Source organism: Malus domestica, chromosome 17 (assembly GCF_042453785.1).
Source record: "Malus domestica chromosome 17, GDT2T_hap1".
NCBI lineage: Eukaryota > Viridiplantae > Streptophyta > Magnoliopsida > Rosales > Rosaceae > Malus > Malus domestica.
Genome location: NC_091677.1, coordinates 28,123,363 through 28,137,164, shown reverse-complemented (window position 1 = coordinate 28,137,164; position 13,802 = coordinate 28,123,363). Strand labels below are relative to the sequence as shown.

The 13,802-nt window shown below is 40.2% G+C and overlaps 1 protein-coding gene across 2 annotated transcripts; it reads left to right on the top strand.

Moving 5' to 3' along the window:
- Window positions 1-2,108: 2,108 nt before the first annotated feature.
- Window positions 2,109-13,295, top strand: LOC103405528 (ACT domain-containing protein ACR11-like). Of its 2 annotated transcripts, XM_008344536.4 has the most exons (10): window positions 2,109-2,465; window positions 3,058-3,103; window positions 3,198-3,335; window positions 3,488-3,582; window positions 11,563-11,647; window positions 11,756-11,815; window positions 12,255-12,310; window positions 12,465-12,570; window positions 12,727-12,795; window positions 13,025-13,295. In XM_008344536.4, the coding sequence occupies exons 1-10, from the start codon at window positions 2,311-2,313 to the stop codon at window positions 13,085-13,087; spliced, it is 873 nt and encodes a 290-aa protein (XP_008342758.3). In that variant the 5' UTR covers window positions 2,109-2,310; the 3' UTR covers window positions 13,088-13,295. The 2 variants fall into 2 exon arrangements, with proteins under 2 accessions (XP_008342758.3, XP_008342759.3); XM_008344537.4 differs by lacking the exon at window positions 11,756-11,815 and having other exon boundaries at window positions 2,115-2,465.
- Window positions 13,296-13,802: the final 507 nt, after the last annotated feature.

Here is a 13,802-nt window from a genome sequence, read left to right as displayed (position 1 = left end):
AGGTTCGAGGTTGTCCGTATGGTTGTACGGAAATAAAAGAAAATCCGAGAAGGAGGAGAGAGAAAGGGTTAACGAGATTGGTTGGTGTGTATGTGTGTGGTCCAGGTTTGGCCAACCAAACCAAAAACAAATAAAATCTTAAGTTCCAATTGGGTCCAAATCTTTAGGAAAGGAAATAATTGGTCAAAATATTAAGCTCAACACACAACACAACTCAATGTCCAAGGGTAAATTAGTCAATTCACACCATTGATAAATTATATTTCGAGACGGGATGTCACAGGTTACATGTTAGATATATGTTTTCGCTTGAACATCACGAGGAAAATATGCATTAAGAAAACCTAACATTCAAAGCATGTATGTAGAAATTCATAAGTAATTAGTAGAATTGCTTATGATTGTAACGGTGACGGCTGAACCCTAGGACTTGTACAAATTGATTTTCTTTAAATTGTTCTCTAGTTAATTTATTTAATTGTCTTTAATTTAAATTTGTTTTTATTATTTTAAATTCCAAAATCATCATTTTCACAACTTTATTCTAAATAATTAGTTAAGGATTAGTATAAATACAAATTATTCATTCAATCCCTGTGGAAAATGACATTGCTTGAGCTACTATACTATGACCACCTTGTTCTTTTGCAAGTATTCTTAAGTGTTTTTATCCCTATTTTTGTATGTGGTAAAAATTCCTATCAGCTTTAACAGCAAAACGCGTCCATGGATGTAAAGCGAGCAAGAAAGGAAGAGCGGCATAAAAGATGGGCATAGTAACAGAGAGAGAGGAAACGCAATCCTTAATATGTTAATTGTAGACCAAGAGTAATATTAGAGAAACTAAATTCAGAGATTAAATTTGTAAACCAAATGATGTGTTACCAATAGAAATGAGCACGTCTATCAACGCTTCAGTAATAAACTAATCATCAACTTACGTATATTTTAATTTTTAAAATTTAATATCTCTAGCATTACTTGTAGAACAGACGCGTCGGTATTGTTGACACCGACTACCAGCAAATGCAGTTGGATTGGACTTCACGTCCGCACCAAGAAATATTAGAAACATTTATGCGTCGAATTTACAAATGAGATGGGGATGATGAATGGACATCGGGAAAAATTTGACATGACAAAGATATTTTCGGTTTTATTCGTTTGCTTTTTCGTCCCACTTTTAATTTGAAGAGAGAAAATATGGGGGCAATAGCAAATAATGAAAGAGCAGAGCATAAGGCTAGTCGGTCAGCAAAAAATTTATGGTAATTCGGAATATAAGGATTATAGACATCGTTTTGAACTCAATTTTACACAAAAATGCAAGTTAATTTTGTAAAAATACATCTAAAACTAATTTTGAATAAAAATACAAGTTAATTATAAAAAAATACTTAAATATAATACATTTTGAAGAAAACACTTCAAGCACTTTTAGAATCCACAAAATATTTTCTCTAAAAGTATTTACAGTCATTTAAAAACACTTCTCAAACAAATACTTAGAGCTCGTTTGAAAATACTTTTTAAAATATTTAAAAACACTTATTGTAAAAATATTTTTGGTATTAATTCTTAGAAAAAATACAAGTCAATGTTAGAAAAGTACTTGAAACAACTGGTGTTTCTTGTAGAAAACACTCCAAGTTCTTTTGAAACTTAATTTTTTATTCAAAAATACTTTCAGTTATTTTAAAAATACTTTCAGTTATTTTAAAAATACTTTTAAATTAACATGAGATACTTTAATTTTTTTCCTACTAAATATCACAAAAATTGTCTTACGTACGGTACGACATGAATGAAATACCGTAGAAAGTAAAGTTACCTCCCTGTCCCTCTCTCTCTCTCTGTCTCTCTCCCTTCCCCTATATCGAATGGTGCATATTTCTATGTATCTATTTTTTTTGGACAAAGCATATTTTTATGGGACGTGGCTTCTCTGTAATTCCAGTTTTCATATATTTTTATTTTTTTTTGTTTGTGTGATCATAATTAAGTTAAGTTAATATTTTATATTATTATTATTTTTTATTTTATTATTTTTATAAAAAAAATTAATATAAAATATTAACATGGTTTAACTGTGACCACTGGACGGCAGAGAAGCCGGGTCCATTTCTATGTATCTGGTTGGTCCCAATTGCTTCCTCCACTGTATCCTTCTTGTCCGAACCCAATTCTCACATTCCCATTTCTTCTGCATATTTACCATCTTTTTCTGATGTGTGTTCATTCTCCTAGTCTCTTCTTCTCTTTCCGTTTGCTCAACCTTTCTCTCTGGGCTGTAAACTTTTGAAGCTAAAAATGGCAGTGGCTATGGCTTCTTGCAGTGTTGGGGTTAACTTGAACAGTAACTCCAGTTTGAAAAGATCCCTTGCAGTTCCAGCACCAACTGGGGCTATGGCAGAAGCCTCCTTTGGGTTTGCTCCTAAAAGCTTCTGCACTGTGCACAAGGGAAGGTAATGCTTCTTTTTTGCTCACTGTTTTATTGAAATTTTGTTGGTTTTTTATTTGCTTTAATGGGTTTTGTTTACCTTCTTAGATTGTTTCCAGAAATTGATTTTTTATTTTTGTGTACAAAAAGTGATGAAATGGGTCCACTTATTGTTGTTTGGTTCTCTATCTCATTTGAATTTTCTAGTAATATGAGGTCTGAATTATGTATCCTCATTGTATGAATGAAGTCTGTTTTGCACATCAGGTTATTTCCATTAGCATGACCTCTGCATCTTGATTTATTGTGGCTGATTTGTTCACTTAACAAGTTTTGATAAGTGATTTTTTCAATATATAACCGAAATATCATGTCTTTTGCACTTGAGGTTGCAATTATCCGATATCGTCCGACCTCTGTTTATCTACCAGCTCTTGAACCTTTGAGTCCAAGTCCTCGATTGTGGCTTGAACTCAACGTTCCCTAGCGAGCTTACAGATTTTTAGTCGTAGTGTGTTTAACACATTTACTATTCTTGAGGTATGCAAGCATTAAAGTTGGGGTCTTGCATAGTTGCTATTCTTTATCTTAGAAAGTGTCTGTGCAATCTATGACAGATTAATATCTTCATCAACCTCAATTACTCCACGAGCAGCTGTGGAGGTATTCTAAAAAATTGTTTTGTAATTGTTAATTACTGAATATCAACTTGCTGAATACTTCTTTTTTGTACTGGGTTTTTTATGTTGGAAAATAGGATGGTAAAACTGATGGAAGTCCAAGCGAAACTGACGCTGTTCCGATTCCTAAAGTTATTATTGACCAAGATTCTGATCCAGATGCAACGGTGGTGGAGATAACCTTTGGAGACCGGCTTGGAGCTCTTCTTGATACTGTATGGAGCATTACTTACTACTTTCAACAATATTGTTATCTTTTGTTTTCTCCTGTATAGATTTTCATATATTTGTTTGAATGATCTATCTTCATCTTTACGTCTGAGCGTAGATGATAGCATAGATTAATTATCATTAACTGAATCACCAGATGAGTGCGCTTAGAAACCTCGGCCTGAATGTTGTCAAGGCCAATGTCTATTTGGATTCTTCTGGGAAGCATAACAAGTTTGCCGTCACTAGAGTGTGAGTATACTTCACAAGCCTCATGCCCTTGCTTTGAGTACAGTTTTGCCTTGTTGCTATGACATTGTTATTATTTGTCAATTTGCAATTGATTTCAATGATCTCTTTTCTGCTTCTTCTACTTCTTCGTCCGGCTTTAATTTCCCTTCCCTTGTTGTGCATAGAACTCCCATACTTGTGGTATAATTGTTTTCTCATTGGATTTATGTGCTGAAGAAAAAACAGTTAGAATCATGACAATCAAGATTGTAATAGGACAAGAACTTATCAATGTGATTAGTGCGTACGCACCTCAAGTAGGGTTGGATACGAGTTCGAAGGAGAAATTTTGGGAAGATCTTGGAGACTTGGTGCAAGGAATTGCTCAGACGGAGAAATTATTTATAGGAGGAGATTTAAATGGACACGTGGGCAGGGAGACAGGCAACTATGGAGGTTTTCATGGTGGCCATGGTTTTGGGGAGAGAAACGAGGATGGGGAAGCTATCTTGGATTTTGCAATGGCATATGATCTCTTCTTAGCCAACACCTTCTTTAAGAAGAGAGAAGAACATGTGATCACCTACAAGAGTGGGTCGTCAAAAACACAAATAGATTTTCTTCTAATGAGGAAAGGGGATCGTATAACTTGTAAGGATTGCAAAGTTATACCAGGAGAGAGCGTGGCTAATCAACATCGCTTGTTGGTGATGGATGTACATATCAAAAGAGTAAGACAAAAGAACAAGACTTGGAAGTGCCCAAGGACTAGATGGTGGAATCTAAAAGAAGAAAAACAAGCCATTTTCAAAGAGAAGGTAATCACCCAATGTGTGTGGGATAGAGAGGGGGAAGCTAGCCAAATGTGGGATTCCATGGCTAGTTGTATCCGAAAAGTAGCAAAAGAGGTATTAGGAGAGTCCAAGGGCTTTGCCCCACACCAAAAGGAATCTTGGTGGTCGAATGAGGAGGTACAAACGAAGGTGAAGGCTAAGAAGGAATGTTGTAAAGCGTTATACAAGGAGAGGACCGATGAAAATGGTGAAAGGTATAGAAAAGCGAAGCAAGAGGCGAAGAAAGCTGTCAGAGAAGCTAAGTTAGCGGCTTACGACGATATGTATAAACGACTAGATACCAAAGAAGGAGAGTTGGATATCTATAAACTATCTAGAGCAAGGGAAAAGAAGACAAGGGACCTAAACCAAGTGAGGTGCATCAAGGATGAGGATGGAAAGGTTCTTGCTACAGAGAACGCGGTTAAAGACAGATGGAGAGGTTATTTTCATAATCTTTTCAATGAAGGACATGAAATGAGTGCTTCTTTAGGGGAGTTGAGTAACTCAGAAGAGTGTAGAAACTACTCTTTTTATCGTCGAATCCGGAAGGAAGAAGTGGTTGTAGCTTTGAAGAAGATGAAGCATAAAAAAGCAATAGGCCCAGACGATATACCAATCGAAGTGTGGAAACTTTTGGGAGAGACAGGTATAACATGGCTCACTGACCTTTTCAATAGGATTTTGAAAACGAAGAAGATGCCAAATGAGTGGCGAACGAGCACTTTGGTGCCTATCTACAAGAATAAGGGCGACGTACAAAATTGCATGAACTATAGGGGTATTAAGCTAATGAGTCATACAATGAAGCTCTGGGAGAGAGTCATTGAGCATAGATTGAGGCAAGAGACACGGGTTTCGGACAACCAATTCGGGTTCATGCCAGGGCGCTCAACCATGGAGGCAATCTATCTCTTACGAAGATTGATGGAAAGATATAGAGATGGGAAAAAGGATTTACACATGGTCTTTATAGATTTGGAAAAAGCGTATGATAGGGTCCCAAGAGACATTCTTTGGAGGATTTTAGAGAAGAAAGGAGTACGAGTAGCATATATCCAAGCTATAAAGGATATGTATGAAGGAGCAAAGACTGCCGTAAGAACTCATGAAGGACAAACCGAAAGCTTTCCCATAACTGTAGGATTACATCAAGGCTCATCCTTAAGTCCTTACCTTTTTGCGTTGGTAATGGATGAGTTAACAGGACATATTCAAGATGATATTCCTTGGTGTATGCTTTTCGCAGACGATATAGTGTTGATAGATGAAACTCAGGAAGGGGTAAATGCAAAGCTTAACCTTTGGAGAGAAGTGTTGGAATCTAAAGGTCTTCGCCTAAGCCGATCAAAGACAGAATATATGGAGTGCAAGTTCAGTGCAAATGGAGGCCAAAACGAGTTAGGGGTGAGGATCGGAGATCAAGAAATACCAAAGAGCGGCCGTTTTCGTTACCTAGGATCTATCTTGCAAAAGAACGGAGAATTAGATGGAGATCTCAACCATAGAATACAAGCTGGATGGATGAAGTGGAAGAGTGCATCCGGCGTGTTGTGTGACCGCCGTATGCCACTGAAGCTCAAGGGAAAATTTTATAGGACGGCAATAAGGCCGGCGATGCTGTATGGCACAGAATGTTGGGCGGTGAAACATCAACACGTACACAAAATGGGTGTAGCGGAGATGAGGATGCTTCGTTGGATGTGTGGGCACACGAGAAAGGATAAGATTAGGAATGAGGATATCCGGGGTAAAGTAGGAGTAGCCGAAATTGAAGGAAAGATGAGAGAAAATCGGTTACGGTGGTTTGGACATGTGCAAAGAAGGCCTATTGACGCTCCGATTAGAAGATGCGACTATGGGACAGAGGTTCAGGGCCGAAGGGGTAGAGGAAGACCTAGGAAAACTTTGGAAGAGACTCTAAGAAAAGACTTAGAGTACTTGGATCTAACGAAGGACATGACACATGATCGAGCACAATGGCGTTCTAAGATTCATATAGCCGATCCCACTCAGTGACTTGGATTTTCCAAGTCTCCAACTGAGAAGTTTTCCTCATTCGGGAAATTAAGGGAACACTACCCCAACCTACATGCTCCACTCAGAAAGCTTCAACATACAAGCTTCAACAAAAGAAAATTCAAAGAACTTAGCGAAGAAGGCTTTGGTGTATTTAACACAATACGTTGAAATGAAGGAAAGCTTATTTATTGATATCCCCGATAAGCTACAAATATGTACATATACATGAGTCAAAATAAACACACAAGAGGGAGCCTTCACAAAGGTTGCTTAGGAGAAGTCTCAGCAGTCGGTAGAGGCCCAGAAAGAGAAGGCACCGGAGGGGGATCATTTGGAGTCTCAGTACTGGACAGAACCCTAGAAGGAGGAGGCATCAGAGGTTGATCATTTGGAGCTTCATTACGCGGTACAGCCCCAGAAGACGAAGGCAATAAATGCCTTTGGAACAAACCCACAAATCTCTGATGATCAAGTAAAACCTGACCATCAGTTTCCTTCATCTGGTCAAGCTTCCTCTTCATGTTTGTAGCATAGTCATGTGCGAGCCGGTGCAACTGTTTATTCTCATGCTTGAGCCCTCTAATCTCCTGTTTGAGACTCATCACTTCAGCCGCCAATGATTCAACTTGGCGGGTTCGAGCAAATAGGCGTTGGGCCATATTAGACACAGAACCTGCACACTGAACACTGAGAGCCAGCGAATCCTTAACAGCTAACTCATCAGACCGTTTGGAAAGTAGTCTGTTATCTTTGGGAGTGAGAAGGTTCCTGGCCACCACCGCAGCGGTCATATCATTCTTCATCACGGAATCCCCAACGGTAAGAGGACCAGTAGGGGAGACGAAGGATGGGCGCCATATGTTGTCTGGAGAAGGCGGGGCTGCCTCTTCAACAAGGTTCAAGTCAAAACGACGGTCGGAGGGGCCAGACATTTTCAAAGGTGTTGAAGAGAGAAGAGGTCGGACAAATCAAGATCTTAGAAGTGCAAGAATGAAGCTTCTACTGGTGGAGATTCAAGTGTGCTTTGGAACTTAATGCCAGCCCCTATAAAAATCTGCACTCGACGGAGCTTCAGAAATCGAAGAGGCGCCTGCTCAGAAATCGAAGAGGCGTTTGCTTTCTCAAAAGCTGAGCTGCTTAGAGATCACGAGGGTTGATCTCAGAAATCGAAGAGGCGTTTGCTTTCTCAAAAGTTGGGCTGCTCAAAGACCACGAAGGCCGATCTCAGAAATCGAAGAGGCGCTCGCTTTCTCAAAAGCTGGGCTCCCCAGAGATCACGAGGGCCGATCTCAAAAATCGAAGAGGCACCTACTTTTCCAGCCTTGTCAGCACCTGTCACACGCACACTCAGCTTTGCGGAAATTATGGGCATTCTGTCGAAGACTTCTGGGGAAGTAGAAAACACATGAATCTTACTGTTCAATTACCCACTTCCCACACGCAACAATAGCTCATGGGTACCACAGATAACTTTGCCAAAGTTCTCTGCCAAAGTTGAGCACGTGAAGCTTGCAGCTCCCACTACATCGCTCTGACCAAGAAGGGTAAAAGAATAGCAAAGAAACAGCACTAACAAAGTTTAGACCCATAAATTTTGAAGGTCTAGCTACCATATTATTACCCACAAGGGTAAAGGAACAGTACCACTGCTGGATAATTGGAAAGTCCCTGTGTGTCAACCTCTGTGCTTCGTGGCAAGGTAGACTAGCAAACATGCCCAACCTTTACTCACATTCGAGAAAACACTCCCAATAAGATTGCTTGCTCCAAAATCGAAGAGGCACCGTCCTCTGAATCTCGAGAGCCAGACTCCCAACATGACTACTTTATTAAAAATCGAAGAGAGGGTAAAGGAACAGTACCATTGCTGGATAATTGGAAAGTCCTTGTGTGTCAACCTCTGTGCTTCGTGGCAAGGTAGACTAGCAAACATGCCCAACCTTTACTCACATTCGAGAAAACACTCCCAACAAGATTGCTTGCTCCAAAATCGAAGAGGCACCGCCTTCCGAATCTCGAGAGCCAGACTCCCAACATGATTACTTTCTCAAAAATCGAAGAGACACTGCTCCCCGAATCTTCGAGAGCCAGACCCCCAGCATGATTGCTTTCTCAAAAATCGATGAGGCATCGTTCTCCGAATCAATCGAAGAGGCGCTCGCTTTCTCAAAAGCTGGGCTGCTCAGAGACCACGAGGGCCGATCTCAGAAATCGAAGAGGCACCTACTTTTCTAGCCTTGTCAGCACCTGTCACACGCACACTCAGCTTTGCAGAAATTATGGGCATTCTGTCGAAGATTTCTGGTGAAGTAGAAAGCACATGAATCTTACTGTTCAATTACCCACTTCCCACACGCAACAATAGCTCATGGGTACCACAGATAACTTTGCCAAAGTTCTCTGCCAAAGTTGAGCACGTGAAGCTTGCAGCTCCCACTAAATCGCTCTGACCAAGAAAGGTAAAAGAATAGCAAAGAAACAGCACTAACAAAGTTTAGACACATAAATTTTGAAGGTCTAGCTACCATATTATTACCCACAAGGGTAAAGGAACAGTACCACTGCTGGATAATTGGAAAGTCCATGTGTGTCAACCTCTCTGCTTCGTGGCAAGGTAGACTAGCAAACATGCCCAACCTTTACTCACATTCGAGAAAACACTCCCAACAAGATTGCTTGCTCCAAAATCGAAGAGGCACCGTCCTCCGAATCTCGAGAGCCAGACTCCCAACATGACTACTTTCTCAAAATCGAAGAGAGGGTAAAGGAACAGTACCATTGCTGGATAATTGGAAAGTCCCTGTGTGTCAACCTTTGTGCTTCGTGGCAAGGTAGACTAGCAAACATGCCCAACCTTTACTCACATTCGAGACAACACTCCCAACAAGATTGCTTGCTCCAAAATCGAAGAGGCACCGCCATCCGAATCTCGAGAGCCAAACTCCCAACATGATTACTTCCTCAAAAATCGAAGACACTGCTCTCCGAATCTCGAGAGCCAGACCCCCAGCATGATTGCTTTCTCAAAAATCGAAGAGGCATCGTTCTCCGAATCTCGAGAGCCAGATACCACAGACCACTTTTTCAAAGTGCTCTGACAGAGTTAAAACATGTGAAACTGACAGCTCCCACTACCGTGCTATGACCAAGCAGGGTAAAGGAATAGCATTACTACTTGTTGTTAGGGAGACTCCTATATATGTCGACCTCCATCCCCAACGGACAGGCAGACCTGCAAAAATGCTCAACCCTTCATCATATCTGAGAGGGCACTCCCAACGAAGCCTTTCGAAATATTCAGCTTTCTTTCCCCCCGATAATACCTCTGCAAACAAGCTATACTAGAGCAAGAATATCTCATATCATCAGGGTTAAAAGCAAGAGTATCCCATATCATGCTTTTTCCCTGTCTTTTCCTTTGGCCTTGTTTTTACCTGCAAGACAAGGAGAAAGAGAGCAATCAGTCAGCACTTGGAATCAAGCTTCCAGCCAGGAACTGACTGCCTGGAACCCCTTACCTGATTACTTACCTGGCATTGCTCTCGAGTACTCATCTTCAACATCTTATGTTTCCAGGGAAGATTCCGCATCTGCTTGAGGAACAGATAGGGCAAGTGCGAAGGATACAAGGAAGCACGTGGAGACAAGCGTAACAGTACACGTGCCGATACATCCATTACTCTGTCAAAAGCAAAAGTATCCCATATCAGCAGGGTGGAACGTACTCTAGATTTGATGGACTTGTTTTGACCCACAAATTCTTCAGTCGGCCTTATACTCTGGAGGAAACCAGAAAACCCTCCAGCTCAGTTCAAGAATAAGCCTGTGGAAAGTTACTTCTTCAAAAGCAAAAGTATCTCATATCATCTCTTCTCATTTTTCTTCTCTTTATCCTTCATGCTGTTGCAAGATGGGGAGAAGGTGAACAATCAGTCGGAGCTCTGATTGCTTACCTTGTCTGTCACCTCTTTCAGCAGACCCCCTAGCTCGGCGACTTGGGGGACTCCTACTACATGGTTTGTATCGCGCTTGACCAAGCCTGAAACTACAAGTAAGCTTTAAGTGAAATTGATACATTACCTTGTGCATCTCCACCAGTTAAAGATACCACCCCTGGATGGAGGAAAAGTACTTCCAGAGAAGATGCCACATCTACCTATGAGACTATTAAGGCAAGTCAAGACGACACCACACTCCGATACTTAGAAGTTTCGTGATTACGAGATCATTCTCCCACAATATTTCCTAATGTCATTTGTACTAAATCATTCACTTGTACTCACTAAAGGAGAGCTTGAACCTATGTACTTGTGTAAACCCTTCACAATTAATGAGAACTCTTCTATTCCGTGGACGTAGCCAATCTGGGTGAACCACGTACATCTTGTGTTTGCTTTCCTATCTCTATCCATTTATATACTTATCCACACTAATGACCGGAGCAATCTAGCGAAGATCACAAAAAGTGACCGTTTTCGCTACCTAGGATCTATCTTGCAAGAGAACGGAGAATTAGATGGAGATCTCAACCATAGAATATGAGCTGGATGGATGAAGTGTAAGAGCGCATCCGGCGTGTTGTGTGACCGTCGTAGGCCACTGAAGCTCAAGGGAAAATTTTATAGGACGGCAATAAGGCCAGCGATGTTGTATGGCACAGAATGTTGGGCGGTGAAGCATCAACACGTACACAAAATGGGTGTAGCGGAGATGAGGATGCTTCGTGGGATGTGTGGGCACACGAGAAAGGATAAGATTGGGAATGAGGATATCCGAGGTAAAGTAGGAGTAGCCGAAATTGTAGGAAAGATGAGAGAAAATCGGCTCCGGTGATTTGGACATGTGCAAAGAAGGCCGACTGACGCTCCGGTTCGAAGATGTGACTACGGGACAGAGGTTCAGGGCCGAAGGGGTAGAGGAAGACCTAGGAAAACTTTGGAAGAGACTCTAAGAAAAGACTTAGAGTACTTGGATCTAACGGAGGACATGACACAAAACCGAGCGCAATGGCGTTCTAGGATTCATATAGCCGACCCCACTTAGTGGGAAAAGGCTTTGTTGTTGTTGTTGTTGTTGTTAACGGGTCAGTACTTCCAATAGCTGTTTTGTACTCATTTTCTTATTTGATGGTGGGGTTTGTTTGCAGCGATACTGGTAGGAAAGTAGAAGATCCAGAACTACTTGAGGCTATTCGATTGACAATTATAAATAATCTGATAGAGTATCATCCGGTAATCTTTCTTAAACATTTCCATTTGTTCTTGAGATAGTATCTGGTGGAATATCTTCAGGATTTCTACATTTTGTAAGCTTTATTAGTGAATTAATTTTGTGGTTAGGAATCAAGTTCCCAGTTAGCGATGGGAGCAGCATTTGGAATTGTGCCCCCACCAGAACAGGTTTTCTTGAAATTTATTAAATTTTCAAACTTTCTGTGGGGAGACTGTTTGTGCAAAGGTTGGTTAGTTCAAGTTTCCCATTTTCACGTTCTAGCACACACATAATTCATGTGTCCTGTTTTGAGGAAATTCTCGTTTGAAGTTCACTCCGTAAGCATTTTTTTTCTTCCCAATTGTAGTCATTCTGGAGTCATTTCTCTCCTTAATGAGTATTATGAATTTTTGGGAATAATTTTTTTTGACTATCACCTTTTGATTTTGTTCACCCGTAAGGTAATTAAGATATTGACTTGACACTCAGCTAATGTGGTAGCATCTTAACTTCCAAAGAGTCTTGTTTACTTTTACGCCAAGCTGTTTGATCCATACCTAGTCGTCATTTTTTCTTGATCGCATCCCTAGCAATTTTCTTGATTCAAACCTGTATTTAATTTTTCAGGTTGATGTGGACATAGCAACCCACATAAGCGTCAACGACGATGGCCCCACCCGAAGGTAATGTGTGTCATTCTTTTTCGATAGGATGGGCTACCCCAGAGTCAATTCCTATGTCAAAAATTGTTGCGCCAGCAGGCACACAATAGTCTTCAATTGCATGAGTGACATCGCGTTTGAATGAATGTGTTCAGCTAATATTGGGTTTCTGCAGTTTGCTTTACGTGGAGTCAGCAGATCGCCCTGGATTACTGGTGGATCTTGTAAAGATTATAATTGACGTTAATGTTGCTGTTGAATCGGGAGAATTCGACACAGAGGTGTGCTCTTTTCTCACCTACAGTTGCAGCTTCAACTTATCCTTTTCTCTTCTTTTTTTGGGTCTCTAGTATCCATGTGTATGGAGCTCATCTCTATTATTATTTTCTTTTAGTTTTTGGTAACCAAGTTCATGCTAATTCTTGTCTCGGAATTAGGGGTTGTTGGCGAAGGCAAAATTTCATGTTAGCTACAGGGGTAAACCCCTCATCAAGTCTCTTCGGCAGGTAAAGCTATAATTACGGCAATGTTAGATCATTGGATTTAATATATGATAGCGGTCGATGTGGTGAAAGATAACTGTTTTCTTGTTTTCTAAGAGAAAGTTCCATCATTCACCAACTTCAATTTTACAATCTGATTAATTCCGAAATAGACTTATGTTTTTGTGTGTTCTGTTACAAATTAAAAGATGACGTCTGAGATTACTGACCGTAGAACTTGCAATTTTTTTAGGTTCTTGCTAACAGTTTACGATATTACTTGAGGCGACCGGCAACTGAGGAGGCGAGTTTTTGAGCCAAATGTAGGCTATATTCAGGAAGTATACTTGGAATTTCCAAAACTAAGCTGGGGGAAATTCTGGAACATTATTGCAGTATTTTGTTCAGTTGAAGGATAAATGGATAAGAAATTCATACAAGAGTCGGATAATGTAATGCAAATATAACTTTAAATTCAATACCATGTTTGTCCAAATTGTTGTAATGATATCATAGTTACCCTTCTTTTGTTTTTTGGTAACCCATTCCTTCTTCTCATGGTTCATTTGCAAAAGCTGCTTCATGGACGCGTATTGTTGTTGTTGTTGTTGTTGTTGTTGTTCTGACATTTAGCAAGGAATGGAATGTCCGGTACATTAATTTTTCACGAGTGAACGGTTGATACTTGATAAAATGAGATTTAGTTAAACCTTAACTGTTCTTTTTGATAAGTGTAGACACATGTCATTAGTAAAATAAGGGTGTGTGCCATGTCAGCTAAATACAGTTGAGAATTGTTGGCAGTTAGTTGAATGGTTAAAAGTTAGGTGGATAGAGATGAGATGACAAGTGTAAAATGCTATATATAGCATAGCTTGTAAGCATTAAGACGTAATGAAGTAATCCGAAAAGTCTCTACATTTCTCTCTCTTTCTCTTTTGCTATTCTCTCTGTAAACTTTTCATTTCTTCATCAGATTCATAGTGTTAATATGGTATCCAGAGCTGTCGATTCTGTTGTGGGCTGGGTTA